This window comes from Camelina sativa, chromosome 9 (genome assembly GCF_000633955.1).
Source record: "Camelina sativa cultivar DH55 chromosome 9, Cs, whole genome shotgun sequence".
NCBI lineage: Eukaryota > Viridiplantae > Streptophyta > Magnoliopsida > Brassicales > Brassicaceae > Camelina > Camelina sativa.
In genome coordinates, this window is record NC_025693.1 from 35,850,154 (window position 1) to 35,863,271 (window position 13,118).

A 13,118-nucleotide genomic window follows, 5' to 3' on the forward strand; every position below is an offset into this window, starting at 1 on the left:
CATCTATAGATTCCCCCCCCCCCCCCCCTCTATTGTTTTGTTGCTATATAAAATATGAACCTTCCATGTTACCATCTCTAGGTCCATGATCAGCTAAGCTAGTCAATAGAATAGTACCAAACTTGTTTTAAATTTTGGTTCTCAAATCGAAACGAATTAAAACTGTGGAAAATGTGTGTTATATCTCGAGCGACCCCATATAATAATACACATATTTGTTGTGTGTGTATATATATCTATTTGCATTATTTCAGTTTTCAAATAGACCCATCAAGTGGTCATGTATCGGAAATAAAGATTCTCACTCCCATAATTGAAGATAATAATCCTAACGGTCCCATTAAAATTAAATATTATATATAGAAGTAGCATATAATTTTTTTTTTTCTCAATATTGTAATTTTGGATGATAGCTAGGAGTCTAGCTAGTGAAACTTATATATAATCACTGTCATGGATTGTGAATAACTTATATAACTATCATTTAATCGTAAAGACGTTTTTGAATTTATATATTACTTGTATAAATTTGATCTTTTCTGATGGGAGAAAGCTTCTCACATCTATAACTTTTGACAAGATTATAAGATTATATATAGATGTGTACGAATGGTTCCATGCGTACGTTATAGAGCGCATGGATGCAGTGAGAGATTAGTTGGCTCAACCAACGATCAAGAAGCCTAGATCTCCTTCTCAGTGCAAGGAAAAAAATTTGATGAATTCCAATATTTTTTTTTATTGTTCTCTTTCAACATATGTCATGACCATTACGAAATTCATTTAACAGATCAAAGGAGGTAAATTCCATAAAGTAATTTCCGTTTGGGTTTAAATTAAATTTATTTTGAGAAAATAAATAAACTGTTAAACAAAAGAGAACGGGATATTTTATAGATATTTTATTTTGTTTGTTTAAGGGATATTTTGCTGATATATCTAATTAGGTCAAAAGTACACCTGAATTAGGGATTGAAGATTGTTTCAATAAATATATATCTAATTTTAGCTAATTTTGGATGTATAATATAAGTCCAACGTTCGATCTGACCCGATTGAGTAAAAAGAAGAAAACGGGTAGGAATCATAATGGTAAGGTCGGTCTCTAACCTCCAGAAGGACCAGCACTATGATAACGATATTTAACGCATGTGCACTTAGTTTTCTCAACAATATTTAGATCCGTGCCTGTGTCATTTCTTTTTCCTTCTTCAAACAACATAACATGTATCATGCAATTGTTAATTTGCGGGGTGATTTTACACAATATTAACACCAAACTATATACTAAGTAGTCTCAGTTAGGTAAAAAACCCAGTCAGCATCGTCTAAACAATGATTAATCTAACTTCCCTCAAAAAATTACGTGTATTTTTTGTTGGTCAGACACAATTTTCTAGATTATTGCAAACTAGGACAAAAAATTCAAACATAAAGTAATTGTCATAATCTCGACAATCAAAACACCAGCTCACATAGAAATATTTTTATTAAAAAAAAAAATTATTGTTCTGCATGAAGAAAGGAAGAAAGAAGAAGAAGAAAACAACACAAGATTGAGAATCAAAGAGCACACTGGAAACTGCAAAGGTGGTTAGAATTAGCCAGTAGGATATAACTGGGGCATAGGCCTAATCTCGATACCATAAAGAATAAGGCCTCTCTTCTCAAAAGGCTTCTTAGTCTCCTTGAGGCTCATCTCTATCTCACCCATATCTCCTCTCCTTTTGAAGAAGTGTCCCAACTCCACCTCGTACCAACCGTCTCGTCTCATAGCAGCGCACTGAGCTTCTTCTTCAGTGCCTGGATTTTGCATGAGACTCACCAGGGAAGGCTGAACATGATCATCAGTGTCAGGCAAGACAAGGGATGCCTCTACAGGCTGGCGAAAACCGTATGGAGCATCGTTCCACTTAAAGACAAGGTAAGAGGCGTAGAGGGTGTCATCGGAGAGAAGGCTCATGTTAATCTTTCCAGTGATCTCAAGCCACCATACCAAGATCAGCGCAGCCACTTCTACGAATCTGTTAAGAAGGAATAACGCAGACGAGGAGGTCAACGTCTAGACAAGGATAGGAAGGTAGCTTGTATGGAAAGAAATAGACCTGGTATTAGGTAAAGTGATCCACTGCCAGTATCTTTGGTCATGCCCCCAAACAATACTCAAGGACCTCGCTGCCATCATGTAGCACTTTTTACCACTCTTTCTCTCTAGAGAAAAGCTCTGCTTTGGTTACATTAATAATGCAGTCAAAATATGATATCACAGGGCAAAACAAAAAAGGCATTCCAATGATCATCTTGAAGATATATATTCAAGCCCAATAGATTGATTACACTATTTACACAGGTTATGGATCTTCGACTACAATGTTACATAGGGAGATTTGCATGAACAGAGCTTTTAACTTTTGCAGAATCATCTACTTATTAATTATGAAGATGAAGATGAAACAAATCCATTCGACCATATATTGATAAAATAAGATAGAAATCGGATCAGATCAGATCGAAAAAAAAGAAAGTTACCAGATGGGCGTCGTTGAGAAGAAGAGGGTTATGGACGAGGGAGAAGAATAGTTGTTTCCTGGTGGTAAGACCAGCTGGTGCCACAAAGCCAGCGGGGAAATCAGACGGCAAGAAATGATTCCAGACATTGTCGGATTCTGCGGCGGATCTGAAGATCCTGGAGACCGTCGATGATCGGCAAACGTCAGCAATCGTTGTCAAGGAAAGGATCTTGGCGATGCAGTCCTCTGGCAGCGTATTCATTTGCTTGCTCCTAGCTCACACAGATTTATCTTTGTATTATTGTTACCAATCTTTTTCCTTTTCTCGGTTAATATGTTTGTACTAGACTACGATATGAGCATCATCAGTGTTTATATGTATAGAATAGTCTCCCACAGAGATTTTAATGATTTAAGAAGGAAGACGTGGAAGTCGTGCATTTAACTTAAGAGTTAAGATGGATACACTATTCAAAGTGTTAACTTGGAGATGATGAAGCACACCTGTCTTTTTCGTACTCGGTTTCCAGATTTTGCATGACTAGAGTAAGCAAACCATCCACGTGTCCACCTTTCTTTGCTTCCCAAATCGCAACTACTTAATTATACTGTATGTGATTTACTCTTATCTGCTATATCCAGGTCATCAACTAATCGTTATATTCGAGGCACTTGTGATGATCAGAAAAATCAAAGATTAACGGGCCATACAGTGGGCCATATTCTTCTTTTATTTTCACCCATAACCCAGTTTCTTTTCTTTTTTGTTTTTATTTTTTTTCTGGTGAAAAATGTTTATGTCCCTTTTCAGATGATGTATAGTATTTTGGACAATTCCTTTTCGCTGAGACGATCGATGATGAGTAATTAATTAATTTTCATATGTAGTAGGAGGATCTGGAAAATACAAAGGGATTTATAAAATTTAAATTTATGAAGAGAGTAAAACAAAAAGCATTAGAAGAAAAGGGTTTTGGTTGGATTCGTTAGCTTACAACACAACACACTATCATCATCACGCACTTATTAGCTTTCTAATTATCGAGAATTTTATGACCCAAAAAAAATAACATTATGATCATTCTAAACCGGATATCTGACTCCAGCAGCTAATAGCCTCTGCTGCTCCAGCTGCAACCATATTTAAGTAAAAGTGCCCCAAACTTATTCACATCAATCATTATCATCCCGATATATATATATATACAGTATGTGCATAAATTACTATTAACAAATTAAAGTACCTGGAAGAGTTCATGCATCATGTTCTTGAGGTAATGATACTCATGCTCTACTACTTCAAGTCCTCTCATGCACCTGATAGAAGCATTATCATTTACAAGTACAAGAGAGCATTTGAATTAGATATTCCCCTATTTACCACAAAAATAGCTAGCTAGCGTTTAAATTAGTAGTACCCTGGGCGGTTGCTAAGCTCGGAGGCAGAGCGGAAGGCAACACATACGTTACGAACCCTACGAGCACCAATGCTGGAACTGCTTCCCACCAGCTGATTCAGGTGCAATCCTATTTTCTTGTAGTCCGAGAATTCTCTATCCACCCTGCAAGTTACGTTCATTTATTTATTTACAATCATATCATTCATGTACATATTAATTTTCGAACAAATTAAGATGGACGGAAACACAATACATATATAAGTAAAAATAAGAAAATGAAACTCACAGCAATAATCTGAGGTTGCGGAGTAGCTTCTCGGATTCATCAAAGTAGATATTAATGACATCATACACAAAGTTTGGTGAAGTCTCATCTTGAAGCTGCTGAAGTTGCAAGAAATGCTCGTCAAGCACTCCCTGGTGGAATAGGGAGGCTAGGAGCCGGTTGATGTCGGCTTGAAGCCGGTCCACACCCAACCCCAACATCCACAATGGCACACCCGTCTTTCCTCTCTTCAATCTTTCCTCTTTCTTTCTTTTGCTTTTTTTTTTTAACTATTGAACCAGTCTTCCCTCAACTCCTATACCTCGCTTTTGGGTTCGTTGAGAGGTATTTATAGATTATATGCATGACTGAGGTGATGTGACCCACTTCTTCTATTCAAATTTCAAAGAGTCAGGTTTACCTTTTTCCCCCACTTTTTACTCTTTCTTTCTTTCTTTCTATTAGACTATTAGTACATTTTTTTATTTATTTATCCGTGAGAATGAAATATGAAGTTGTTTCACGCGCGTGTAAAATAAGGGGTTTAGTGGAGGAAATGGGTAACAATCGAGGAGAGTGTGGGGAATAAACCGGACCGTCACAGAAAAAAGCACAACTCATAAACACTGTACAAAGTGTACTTGCTACCGACAAATTAAGACTCAGTGACCGGCTACAGCCGCCTGCCGGTTACCCCGCGTGACTCTGCCAATAGCGGCGTTCTTCCCTCCCGACAACCCCCTGCGACCGGCTTATCCTGTCAGATCAGGTTACGCCACCCGCAGCCTGTACATGTTTATATTTCTAAGAGTTAAATATATATCTCATCTGCCTTCTTAAATCAACAACTTTACAGCAAAATTAAATACTATGTACTATTATTATTTTTTTCTTCTCACAATTGATATTAATCACTCAGAATAACAAAGTATAATCAAATATAGTTTCATTTCTCGGAGAATGAAAGCACATAGAACGAATTATTGATTATATTCTATCAAGTTGTATAACAGAAATGTACATTAGATTAGTATCACAAATTAATCCACTACTGGCACAAGATATAATACTAGACTAGTAGTTATATATACCTAGATGAAAGTAAAAAAAATGTGGGCATGCATTAGTTTCTGAGACTGTAAACGAAAGAAAGGCCCACACTTTGTTGCTCCCTCGTATTACGCGCGACCTTTCCCACTAACTTTGCAGTGAGTGTTGTTCGCTATTTTCCATGCTTCAAATTCAATCCATCCCTTCTCTATTTCTTCTACCATCTAAAAAGGTTTTTCTCTTTCTCGATGTAATCAATACAATCATATATTTTAAAATGAAACCAAACTAGAATACAAGAAAACACAAGCACAACACAGAAACATGCGTGAACTGTTTCCCCAAAGAACGTAAAATATTCATCAATACTTAAACACCAAAGATTACAAGTCCTTTAACTAGTTTTTAATCCTAATGTCAGTACTTTGTAATTATTTTTGACCGGAAATATTTGTAACATACACTTAGTAAACAACAACCTGCTGCCGTATATGTATAGACTATAGACTAATAGAGATGGTTTAGTAAGTATTTTAAACCTCAAAGAAGGACATAATAGTTGAATCCCGACCAATATTTTTGGTCACAAAAAATATGTTAACAGTATATATTTCATTATCGTGTATATGAACTAGTACAAGTTTATAGCTAAATTCCAACACGTCTGGTTACGTGATTTCTCATAACATTGGTATTACATCGCTACATATATATGAATTGAGTTCATGACATATAATACTCCCTCCGTTTCAAAATATAGGATGTTTTAAGCAAAGCACGCAGATTAAGAAGACTTTACTTTTAATAAGTTCAACCAATCAGAAACAATACTGCATAATATAAAATACTAAGCTAATCTAAAAGTTGCATTGAAATTTGAAAACATCCTATATTATGAAACAACAAACTTCTCTAAAACATCCTATATTTTGAAACGGAGGGAGTATATAAATAATACATATATTTCTGTCACGTACAATAAGGCCACTAATCATCTTCTTAATTAGTTTCCGTGGAACCGAAAAGTAGATAATTATGTAGCGGTAATTAACGAAGAATTTGATAAGAGCACAAAAAGCGTGCTCATACGTAATTATTGAGAGCTACTCTAGAATTTATATGAGAATAGCTATATTATATAGTATTGTGAATGCTATAAAAATTACTGAAAAGAAGAAAGAGCGTGCTTGGAAACAGAACAAACAAATACTATAAACATGAGTATACTTTTTGTTCCAAGTTATTAGAGTAAGTAGTAAAGTGGAGCGCATATATAATGAGTAGATGCTTTTTAAGGTTATATTACCGATTAAAACTAGTGATGAAATTATGATTATAGAATTATACTGTACTAGTACAAGAGCACTGAAATTGTCTCATTCGTACGCCATGCTTGTTTGCGGCCCGTGCCTGAGTACCCTATTCACTAAACTAATCACTACCCTCTCAATATATCATAACTCCTATCATTGTTTTGTTTTTTTTTTTATTTGTTCGATCCATATAAATAATTTTGCTATCATATAAATTTGCCTTTATAAATATATATATTACAGAAGAAATTGGATTGATATGTTCCATCTCGTCATTCCTTGTTTTGATAAGTTCTCTGTTACCAAACAAACATTATTTTCCCCGGAAGGCACTATAAAATATGTAAAATTTTGGTAGAGGAGAAGACTAAAAGTTGTTGCGAGTTAGAGATCTTGAGCTCTTTAGAGCAAAGCGGATCGAACCGCAGCGATAATGTCAGTTAGAGAAATGAGGCCTTGTAGCCCATCGTTCTGGTCCACGACCCAAACTCTGTGTACACGTTTCGTGGTGACCATACGGATTACTTGAGCTAAGGTTGATGTCACGTGACACGTCACGAGCTCCCTCCCTGGTGTTGACGAAGCAGCGGTGAACAAGGGAGTTCTTGGGATTTTCTCAACAAACTCTAGCGCGTTTAGCGGTAACCAAGAACGCAACGTGGCTAAATGACATCCCTTTAGATCACTCGCCGAGAACGTTCCCACTACTCTCCGGTTTCTACCCTGCATGCACCAGAACAAACACCAATATAATTAATCAGAGCATCTAGCTTCATCTATATAGTCTATAGAAAGATATATATAGGTAGATATGTAAGTGTAATTAGTGTAAGCAAAGTCACGTACGTCAACGAGCTGTTTATGATCCTCTTCCTCGCTGGAGGCTTCAACGATAGGAACGGCATTAAGCATTGCCTTACTCATGCATTTAATCGCATCCTTTACTCTGGCCTGTATATAACAGAGACATTTCTCTTTAATTAATAATCTGATGGAAATTCTCACTTCTTTTTTTTTTTTTTTTTTTTTTAAACTTGATTATTTAATTTACCTGGCTGGTGAGGGCTAAAACGGTGTCGTGTATGGCGGAGAGATCAGTGACGGTGTGGGAGAGGATACCTTGGAGATGAGAGGATCGGTCGAGGAAGAAAGAGATGAGATCCATCTGAGTCAGCATTGCGTAAGAAGAAGCCGACTCCACCAACTCAGGTCCTGAGATATTTTCTATGTTGCTGTTCATTGGAACCAATACTCTGTGGATTCCTTTACTCAACATCTCCATGCAATCCATTATGCTGCTTTCACAATATTAGAGATTTTTTACTTTATATGCAAAATTTTTGCATAACATTTTCTGATTAATGTCGGTTAGTAAGAACTACAATATTAATCGAAACAACTAATAGTTGATGATAGAAAATAGCCGTATATATACTTGGTCATAGTAAAAAAAAAATCTTACTTATCACTAGTTACAATGTTGAGAAAGTGTAAAACATTAATAAACGAAAAAATAGTAGACATATATATAGCAATAATTAATCTTCAATACTAACCCGGTATTAGGATTGAGAGACCAAAGGCTGAGACCCTCAGGGGAATGACCAATGATAGAAGAGACAGGAGCAGCCATTTTCTTATCGAGCCCACTCTCGCTGTCGTCTCCTTCACCGGCGATGTGAGCCACAACATCGAGCATCGTCACCATTCCTATGTACTGTTTCCTTGCACTGCCGGTCTGTTTATCCGACTCTACTATCATTGACCCGCCGGCCCCCAGCCACTGGCCTGGTTTGGCAGCCACCGGCACAGCTATAACTCGGTTTGCCACCGGTTTCATGATCATACCAAGAAGAACGGTCGTTTTAGTTTTTAGTAACAATGTTTTATATGAATTAAACGGTCAAGTACTCCAACAGAAAGAAATATATATGCATGATGGTTTACCATGGTGTTCAAGGCATCTGCCAGAGTGGCGTTATCGGGAACTTGGACAAGCCGCCGCTTGTCAACCATAAGATCTTTGACCTTGAACTCCATCAGACGGCTGGACGACTGCATGAAGGTGGTGGTGATGTGTTTTGGGTGAGTTGAGTGAACAGATAGTCGAAGAAAATGGGACAATGCTGATATCATTCTTTAGTTTTTTGTTCTGATGCTTCATACTTCATAGTTACTTCAATAAGACATGTATGGTTACTAGGAAGATGGCACGTATTACATGTGTTGCTCCATGGCATGTGCTTTTTCGAATACTCAGACCACGCGTCCGTTTTTATTTATATTAAACATTAACTGTAGTTGTTAGAAAAAACGAAATGTAGTGACTGATTTTTATTTCCTCCTCTTAATGGGGGCCCGGCCCACCAAAGTATATAGAAAAAGAATGAAAGGAGCTGGTATCGGGTCCCGTTAATTAAACGGGTCGGATTCAGAGCCCCAACACAAGGCGAATATCTCGTGAAAGCAATAAATGCAGGAATCGAGAGAATCAGAAAATTTTGGTTTATTTCGCTACTCTTCCGAGTTATATATCCCGTGAAAGCCATTATGACATTCATGAACGTTTTTTTTTTGGACCCACCATATTTTTCTTTCTGTAGTGTGTGAACGTTTCTATGATTATATACACGCCCTACTATACAAATTTGAAGAAACCTAAAACGTAATCACACAACAACCAACCAAACCAAGTTGAAAAGAAAAAAATGGCACAATTCCGCCAAATATTCATTGTCTTGTCTATCATATATCCGTTAGTCACATCTTTCACCGTGATCACATCCGACTCGACTGCGCCGTCGGCTCTGATCGACGGCCCACAAACTGGATTCACAATGACCAACGACGGCGCTCGCACGGAGCCCGACGAGCAAGACGCCGTCTACGACATTATGCGAGCGACAGGCAACGATTGGGCTGCCGCGATTCCTGACGTGTGTCGAGGCCGGTGGCACGGTATCGAGTGTATGCCGGACCAGGATAACGTCTACCACGTTGTCTCTCTGTCGTTCGGAGCACTCTCAGACGACACGGCGTTCCCGACCTGTGACCCTGAACGCTCTTACGTCTCTGAGTCCCTCACGAGGCTTAAGCACCTTAAAGCCTTGTTCTTCTACCGCTGTTTAGGCCGCGCCCCGCAGCGGATACCGGCTTTTCTTGGCCGCCTTGGCTCGAGTCTTCAGACGCTGGTTTTGAGGGAGAATGGCTTTTTGGGCCCTATCCCTCACGAATTGGGCAACCTTACCAATTTGAAAGTTCTTGATCTCCACAGAAACAATCTCAACGGCTCCATCCCCTCCTCGTTTAACCGATTCTCCGGTTTAACATCACTCGATTTGAGTGGCAACCGGTTGACTGGTTCGATTCCCGGTTTTCTTCTTCCGCAGCTGAACGTTCTCGACTTGAACCATAATCTATTAACCGGACCGGTTCCATCCACATTCGAGTCCTGTGGATCGTTGATCAAAATCGATCTTAGCCGAAACAGAGTCACTGGTCCCATCCCGGACTCGATTAACCGGCTTAACCAATTAGTGCTTCTGGACTTGAGCTATAACCGGTTGTCAGGCCCATTCCCGCCTTCTCTGCAAGGGCTAAGCTCTCTTCAGGCTTTAATGCTCAAAGGCAACACAAAATTCTCAGCAACGATTCCTGAAAACGCGTTCAAAGGGCTCAAGAACTTGATGATTCTTGTTCTCTCCAATATGAACCTTCAGGGCTCCATTCCGAAATCGTTGACTCGCTTAAACAGTCTCCGGGTCCTTCACCTGGAGGGCAACAATCTAACCGGAGAGATTCCTTTGGAGTTTCGGGACGCTAAGCATCTAAGCGAGCTCAGGCTCAACGATAACAGTCTGACAGGTCCAGTACCGTTCGAGAGAGACACAGTGTGGAGGATGAGGAGAAAGCTGAGGCTGTATAACAATGCTGGTTTGTGTGTCAACCGGGACAGTGACTTGGATGATGCATTCGGTTCAACATCTGGTTCAAGTCTCAGTACGTGTGATGGAGAAACACCGAGACCAGGCCCTTCTTACGGTCCAGCATCTATCTAGAGATGACGGTGATATGCCGGACGGAGTTACGGGCGTGTCAAGCGGTTTCAAGTCTTTGGGGTTCTCCTATCTTCCTGCATTCTTTCTTCTGTTCAATTTCATCTGCTAATCTGAGGGATTATAAAACTGCTGTAAATATTTCCGAGTTTATTGTTAGATGCTTTCTCTCTTTTTGTTCAAAAAAAATTGAAAATGATCTTAGCCTTCATAATCACATAAAATTTATTCTATCGTTGTGTACTCTGTTACTGATTTGTTCCTCTTGTTTTTTATGCTCTGTTTTAACTTACATGTTTGGAACATTTGGATTTCTTCAATATGGGAAAGGAATACCTATGAACACACATACTACTGAATTGCATCAGATGTGCCCATGCAATACATTCAATAGTTTGATTCTAGTGGCAAAACATTGTTTTAAGATTTAGGGACGTTACTATCTACCTCAAGAGTAACGCACAAGACAGCAAAGACTACGTCCCTGATTTGCGTACAAAAGCTTACAAGTCTCTATTGGTAAGAAAAGTTACTACATTTCAAGTAAATGTGTCCTCACGATCTCCCTCCAAAATGTCAGCCTCCTCCATGTTACTAAACTCCAAGAAATGAGTGGGTCGATGCTCCTCGTGATAGAACTCCTTTGGGGACCCGAGTTTGACATNTGTGTCAACCGGGACAGTGACTTGGATGATGCATTCGGTTCAACATCTGGTTCAAGTCTCAGTACGTGTGATGGAGAAACACCGAGACCAGGCCCTTCTTACGGTCCAGCATCTATCTAGAGATGACGGTGATATGCCGGACGGAGTTACGGGCGTGTCAAGCGGTTTCAAGTCTTTGGGGTTCTCCTATCTTCCTGCATTCTTTCTTCTGTTCAATTTCATCTGCTAATCTGAGGGATTATAAAACTGCTGTAAATATTTCCGAGTTTATTGTTAGATGCTTTCTCTCTTTTTGTTCAAAAAAAATTGAAAATGATCTTAGCCTTCATAATCACATAAAATTTATTCTATCGTTGTGTACTCTGTTACTGATTTGTTCCTCTTGTTTTTTATGCTCTGTTTTAACTTACATGTTTGGAACATTTGGATTTCTTCAATATGGGAAAGGAATACCTATGAACACACATACTACTGAATTGCATCAGATGTGCCCATGCAATACATTCAATAGTTTGATTCTAGTGGCAAAACATTGTTTTAAGATTTAGGGACGTTACTATCTACCTCAAGAGTAACGCACAAGACAGCAAAGACTACGTCCCTGATTTGCGTACAAAAGCTTACAAGTCTCTATTGGTAAGAAAAGTTACTACATTTCAAGTAAATGTGTCCTCACGATCTCCCTCCAAAATGTCAGCCTCCTCCATGTTACTAAACTCCAAGAAATGAGTGGGTCGATGCTCCTCGTGATAGAACTCCTTTGGGGACCCGAGTTTGACATTGTATTTCATGCTCACCGTGTGCTTCACTCCCATGAAGTTGTAGTTCCACGGTCCATTCTCAGGAACCTATCACAACAACAAGTTACAAAAATCATTTCTCAATGGTTTCATACCATTCAAGGACAAAAGCACAACTGGGAAATGTGTTTCTTACCATGTAAAACCCGAGGAACCGGTCACTCAACAACATCTGAACCTTTTCATAATGGGTGGGAAGGTAACCGTGAGGATTGTTGCCTGTGTCCTTATTAAGCCGCCCCCATTCATATCCGGTTTGGGTCAACTTATATGACGTCAAAGAGCAGGAGCCCGGAGTGAAACTGCAGGTCAGGATGATGCATTTTTCTCCATCCCATTGCTTGTTGTTCTCCAGAATACGCGAATGAAAGGTTACATCCTATAAAAGCAAAGAATCAGTTAGCAATGGGGTTAACAGGCTGATCTTAAGGTATAGATAATGTATATATCACCTGTGGCGACAGCTGAGGCAGCTCGTTAGGCTGTGTGTGCAACCATCCCAAGGGCTCCAGATCATTTAGGAAGTCATGCTCAGGAAGAGAAGACGGCAGTTGAACATGCTGATGAGATCCCAACTGTGGCACCATCACAACGCAACGGATTTCTTTCACTTGGGGATTATCTGGGGGACTAATACCATATAAGTACCCAGCAATTTGAGTACGAAGATCAGCTACGCATATGAACTTCTTCAAAATATTCTTTGGCATGATGTATGTGTATCCGGTTTCCTGTGAACAACAAGAAACAACGGTTAAGGGTGACACCCGAAAGGCTTTTACTTTATTGACAAAGTGAATGAGAGTGACATGGACTCTAACCTTTATGTCATCTGAATTCACATATATGTGATTGACTCTGAGGTAAAGGTTAGTGGCTGATATAGCACGTACACGCCAATCTGTTTTGGAACCGAATGCAGATTGCTCGTAAGGGCTCGTGGTGGTAGTAATGAGCTCATCACCATGAACATTTGTAGTTCTTGTTGTGACTGCAGTAAGCTGGCTGGCTTCCTTTGCCTGCAATAAGATACAGATTTAAGGTGAACAACAGAACTACA

At 39.0% G+C, this 13,118-nt stretch overlaps 4 protein-coding genes and 1 pseudogene across 5 annotated transcripts; 1 reads left to right on the forward strand and 4 right to left on the reverse strand.

Moving 5' to 3' along the window:
• On the reverse strand, positions 1,425 to 2,949 carry LOC104714370 (F-box protein PP2-B11-like). The gene is made up of 3 exons (XM_010431704.2): positions 2,530 to 2,949; positions 2,106 to 2,224; positions 1,425 to 2,024 (listed from the first exon to the last, which is right to left on the reverse strand). Exons 1-3 carry the CDS (start codon positions 2,770 to 2,772, stop codon positions 1,601 to 1,603), a joined length of 786 nt encoding a protein of 261 aa, XP_010430006.1. The 5' UTR covers positions 2,773 to 2,949; the 3' UTR covers positions 1,425 to 1,600.
• Positions 3,390 to 4,477, reverse strand: LOC104714371 (pseudo histidine-containing phosphotransfer protein 6-like). The gene is made up of 4 exons (XM_010431706.2): positions 4,197 to 4,477; positions 3,929 to 4,072; positions 3,755 to 3,827; positions 3,390 to 3,641 (listed from the first exon to the last, which is right to left on the reverse strand). The coding sequence occupies exons 1-4, from the start codon at positions 4,394 to 4,396 to the stop codon at positions 3,594 to 3,596; spliced, it is 465 nt and encodes a 154-aa protein (XP_010430008.1). The 5' UTR covers positions 4,397 to 4,477; the 3' UTR covers positions 3,390 to 3,593.
• LOC104714372 (SNF1-related protein kinase regulatory subunit gamma-like PV42b) lies at positions 6,788 to 8,706 on the reverse strand. 2 transcript variants are annotated; one of them, XM_010431707.2, is made up of 5 exons: positions 8,487 to 8,706; positions 8,095 to 8,370; positions 7,590 to 7,836; positions 7,385 to 7,489; positions 6,788 to 7,261 (listed from the first exon to the last, which is right to left on the reverse strand). In XM_010431707.2, exons 1-5 carry the CDS (start codon positions 8,672 to 8,674, stop codon positions 6,941 to 6,943), a joined length of 1,137 nt encoding a protein of 378 aa, XP_010430009.1. In that variant the 5' UTR covers positions 8,675 to 8,706; the 3' UTR covers positions 6,788 to 6,940. The 2 variants fall into 2 exon arrangements, with proteins under 2 accessions (XP_010430009.1, XP_010430011.1); XM_010431709.2 differs by having other exon boundaries at positions 7,590 to 7,833; positions 8,487 to 8,702.
• On the forward strand, positions 9,134 to 10,824 carry LOC104714375 (annotated as a pseudogene).
• On the reverse strand, positions 11,709 to 13,099 carry LOC104714374 (pre-mRNA-processing-splicing factor 8A-like). Its single transcript, XM_010431713.2, has 4 exons — positions 12,880 to 13,099; positions 12,511 to 12,789; positions 12,195 to 12,437; positions 11,709 to 12,106 (listed from the first exon to the last, which is right to left on the reverse strand). The coding sequence occupies exons 2-4, from the start codon at positions 12,766 to 12,768 to the stop codon at positions 11,915 to 11,917; spliced, it is 693 nt and encodes a 230-aa protein (XP_010430015.1). The 5' UTR covers positions 12,769 to 12,789; positions 12,880 to 13,099; the 3' UTR covers positions 11,709 to 11,914.

Excerpts from the sequence above, each read along its gene's own strand:
- LOC104714370 (XM_010431704.2), bottom strand. The coding sequence starts at position 2,772 with ATGAATACGCTGCCAGAGGACTGCATCGCCAAGATCCTTTCCTTGACA. Across the intron at positions 2,225-2,529 it reads TTCTCAACGACGCCCATCTG|AGCTTTTCTCTAGAGAGAAA; the intron begins GTAACTTTCTTT and ends TAACCAAAGCAG. Across the intron at positions 2,025-2,105 it reads ATCACTTTACCTAATACCAG|ATTCGTAGAAGTGGCTGCGC; the intron begins GTCTATTTCTTT and ends CCTTCTTAACAG.
- LOC104714371 (XM_010431706.2), bottom strand. The coding sequence starts at position 4,396 with ATGTTGGGGTTGGGTGTGGACCGGCTTCAAGCCGACATCAACCGGCTC. Across the intron at positions 3,828-3,928 it reads GAGCTTAGCAACCGCCCAGG|GTGCATGAGAGGACTTGAAG; the intron begins GTACTACTAATT and ends TGCTTCTATCAG. Across the intron at positions 3,642-3,754 it reads TGATGCATGAACTCTTCCAG|CTGGAGCAGCAGAGGCTATT; the intron begins GTACTTTAATTT and ends ATATGGTTGCAG.
- LOC104714374 (XM_010431713.2), bottom strand. The coding sequence starts at position 12,768 with ATGCCAAAGAATATTTTGAAGAAGTTCATATGCGTAGCTGATCTTCGT. Across the intron at positions 12,438-12,510 it reads TGCCTCAGCTGTCGCCACAG|GATGTAACCTTTCATTCGCG; the intron begins GTGATATATACA and ends TTGCTTTTATAG. Across the intron at positions 12,107-12,194 it reads GGTTCCTCGGGTTTTACATG|GTTCCTGAGAATGGACCGTG; the intron begins GTAAGAAACACA and ends TTGTTGTGATAG.
- LOC104714372 (XM_010431707.2), bottom strand. The coding sequence starts at position 8,674 with ATGATATCAGCATTGTCCCATTTTCTTCGACTATCTGTTCACTCAACT. Across the intron at positions 8,371-8,486 it reads GCAGATGCCTTGAACACCAT|GGTGGCAAACCGAGTTATAG; the intron begins GGTAAACCATCA and ends GATCATGAAACC. Across the intron at positions 7,490-7,589 it reads TTTTAGCCCTCACCAGCCAG|GCCAGAGTAAAGGATGCGAT; the intron begins GTAAATTAAATA and ends TGTTATATACAG.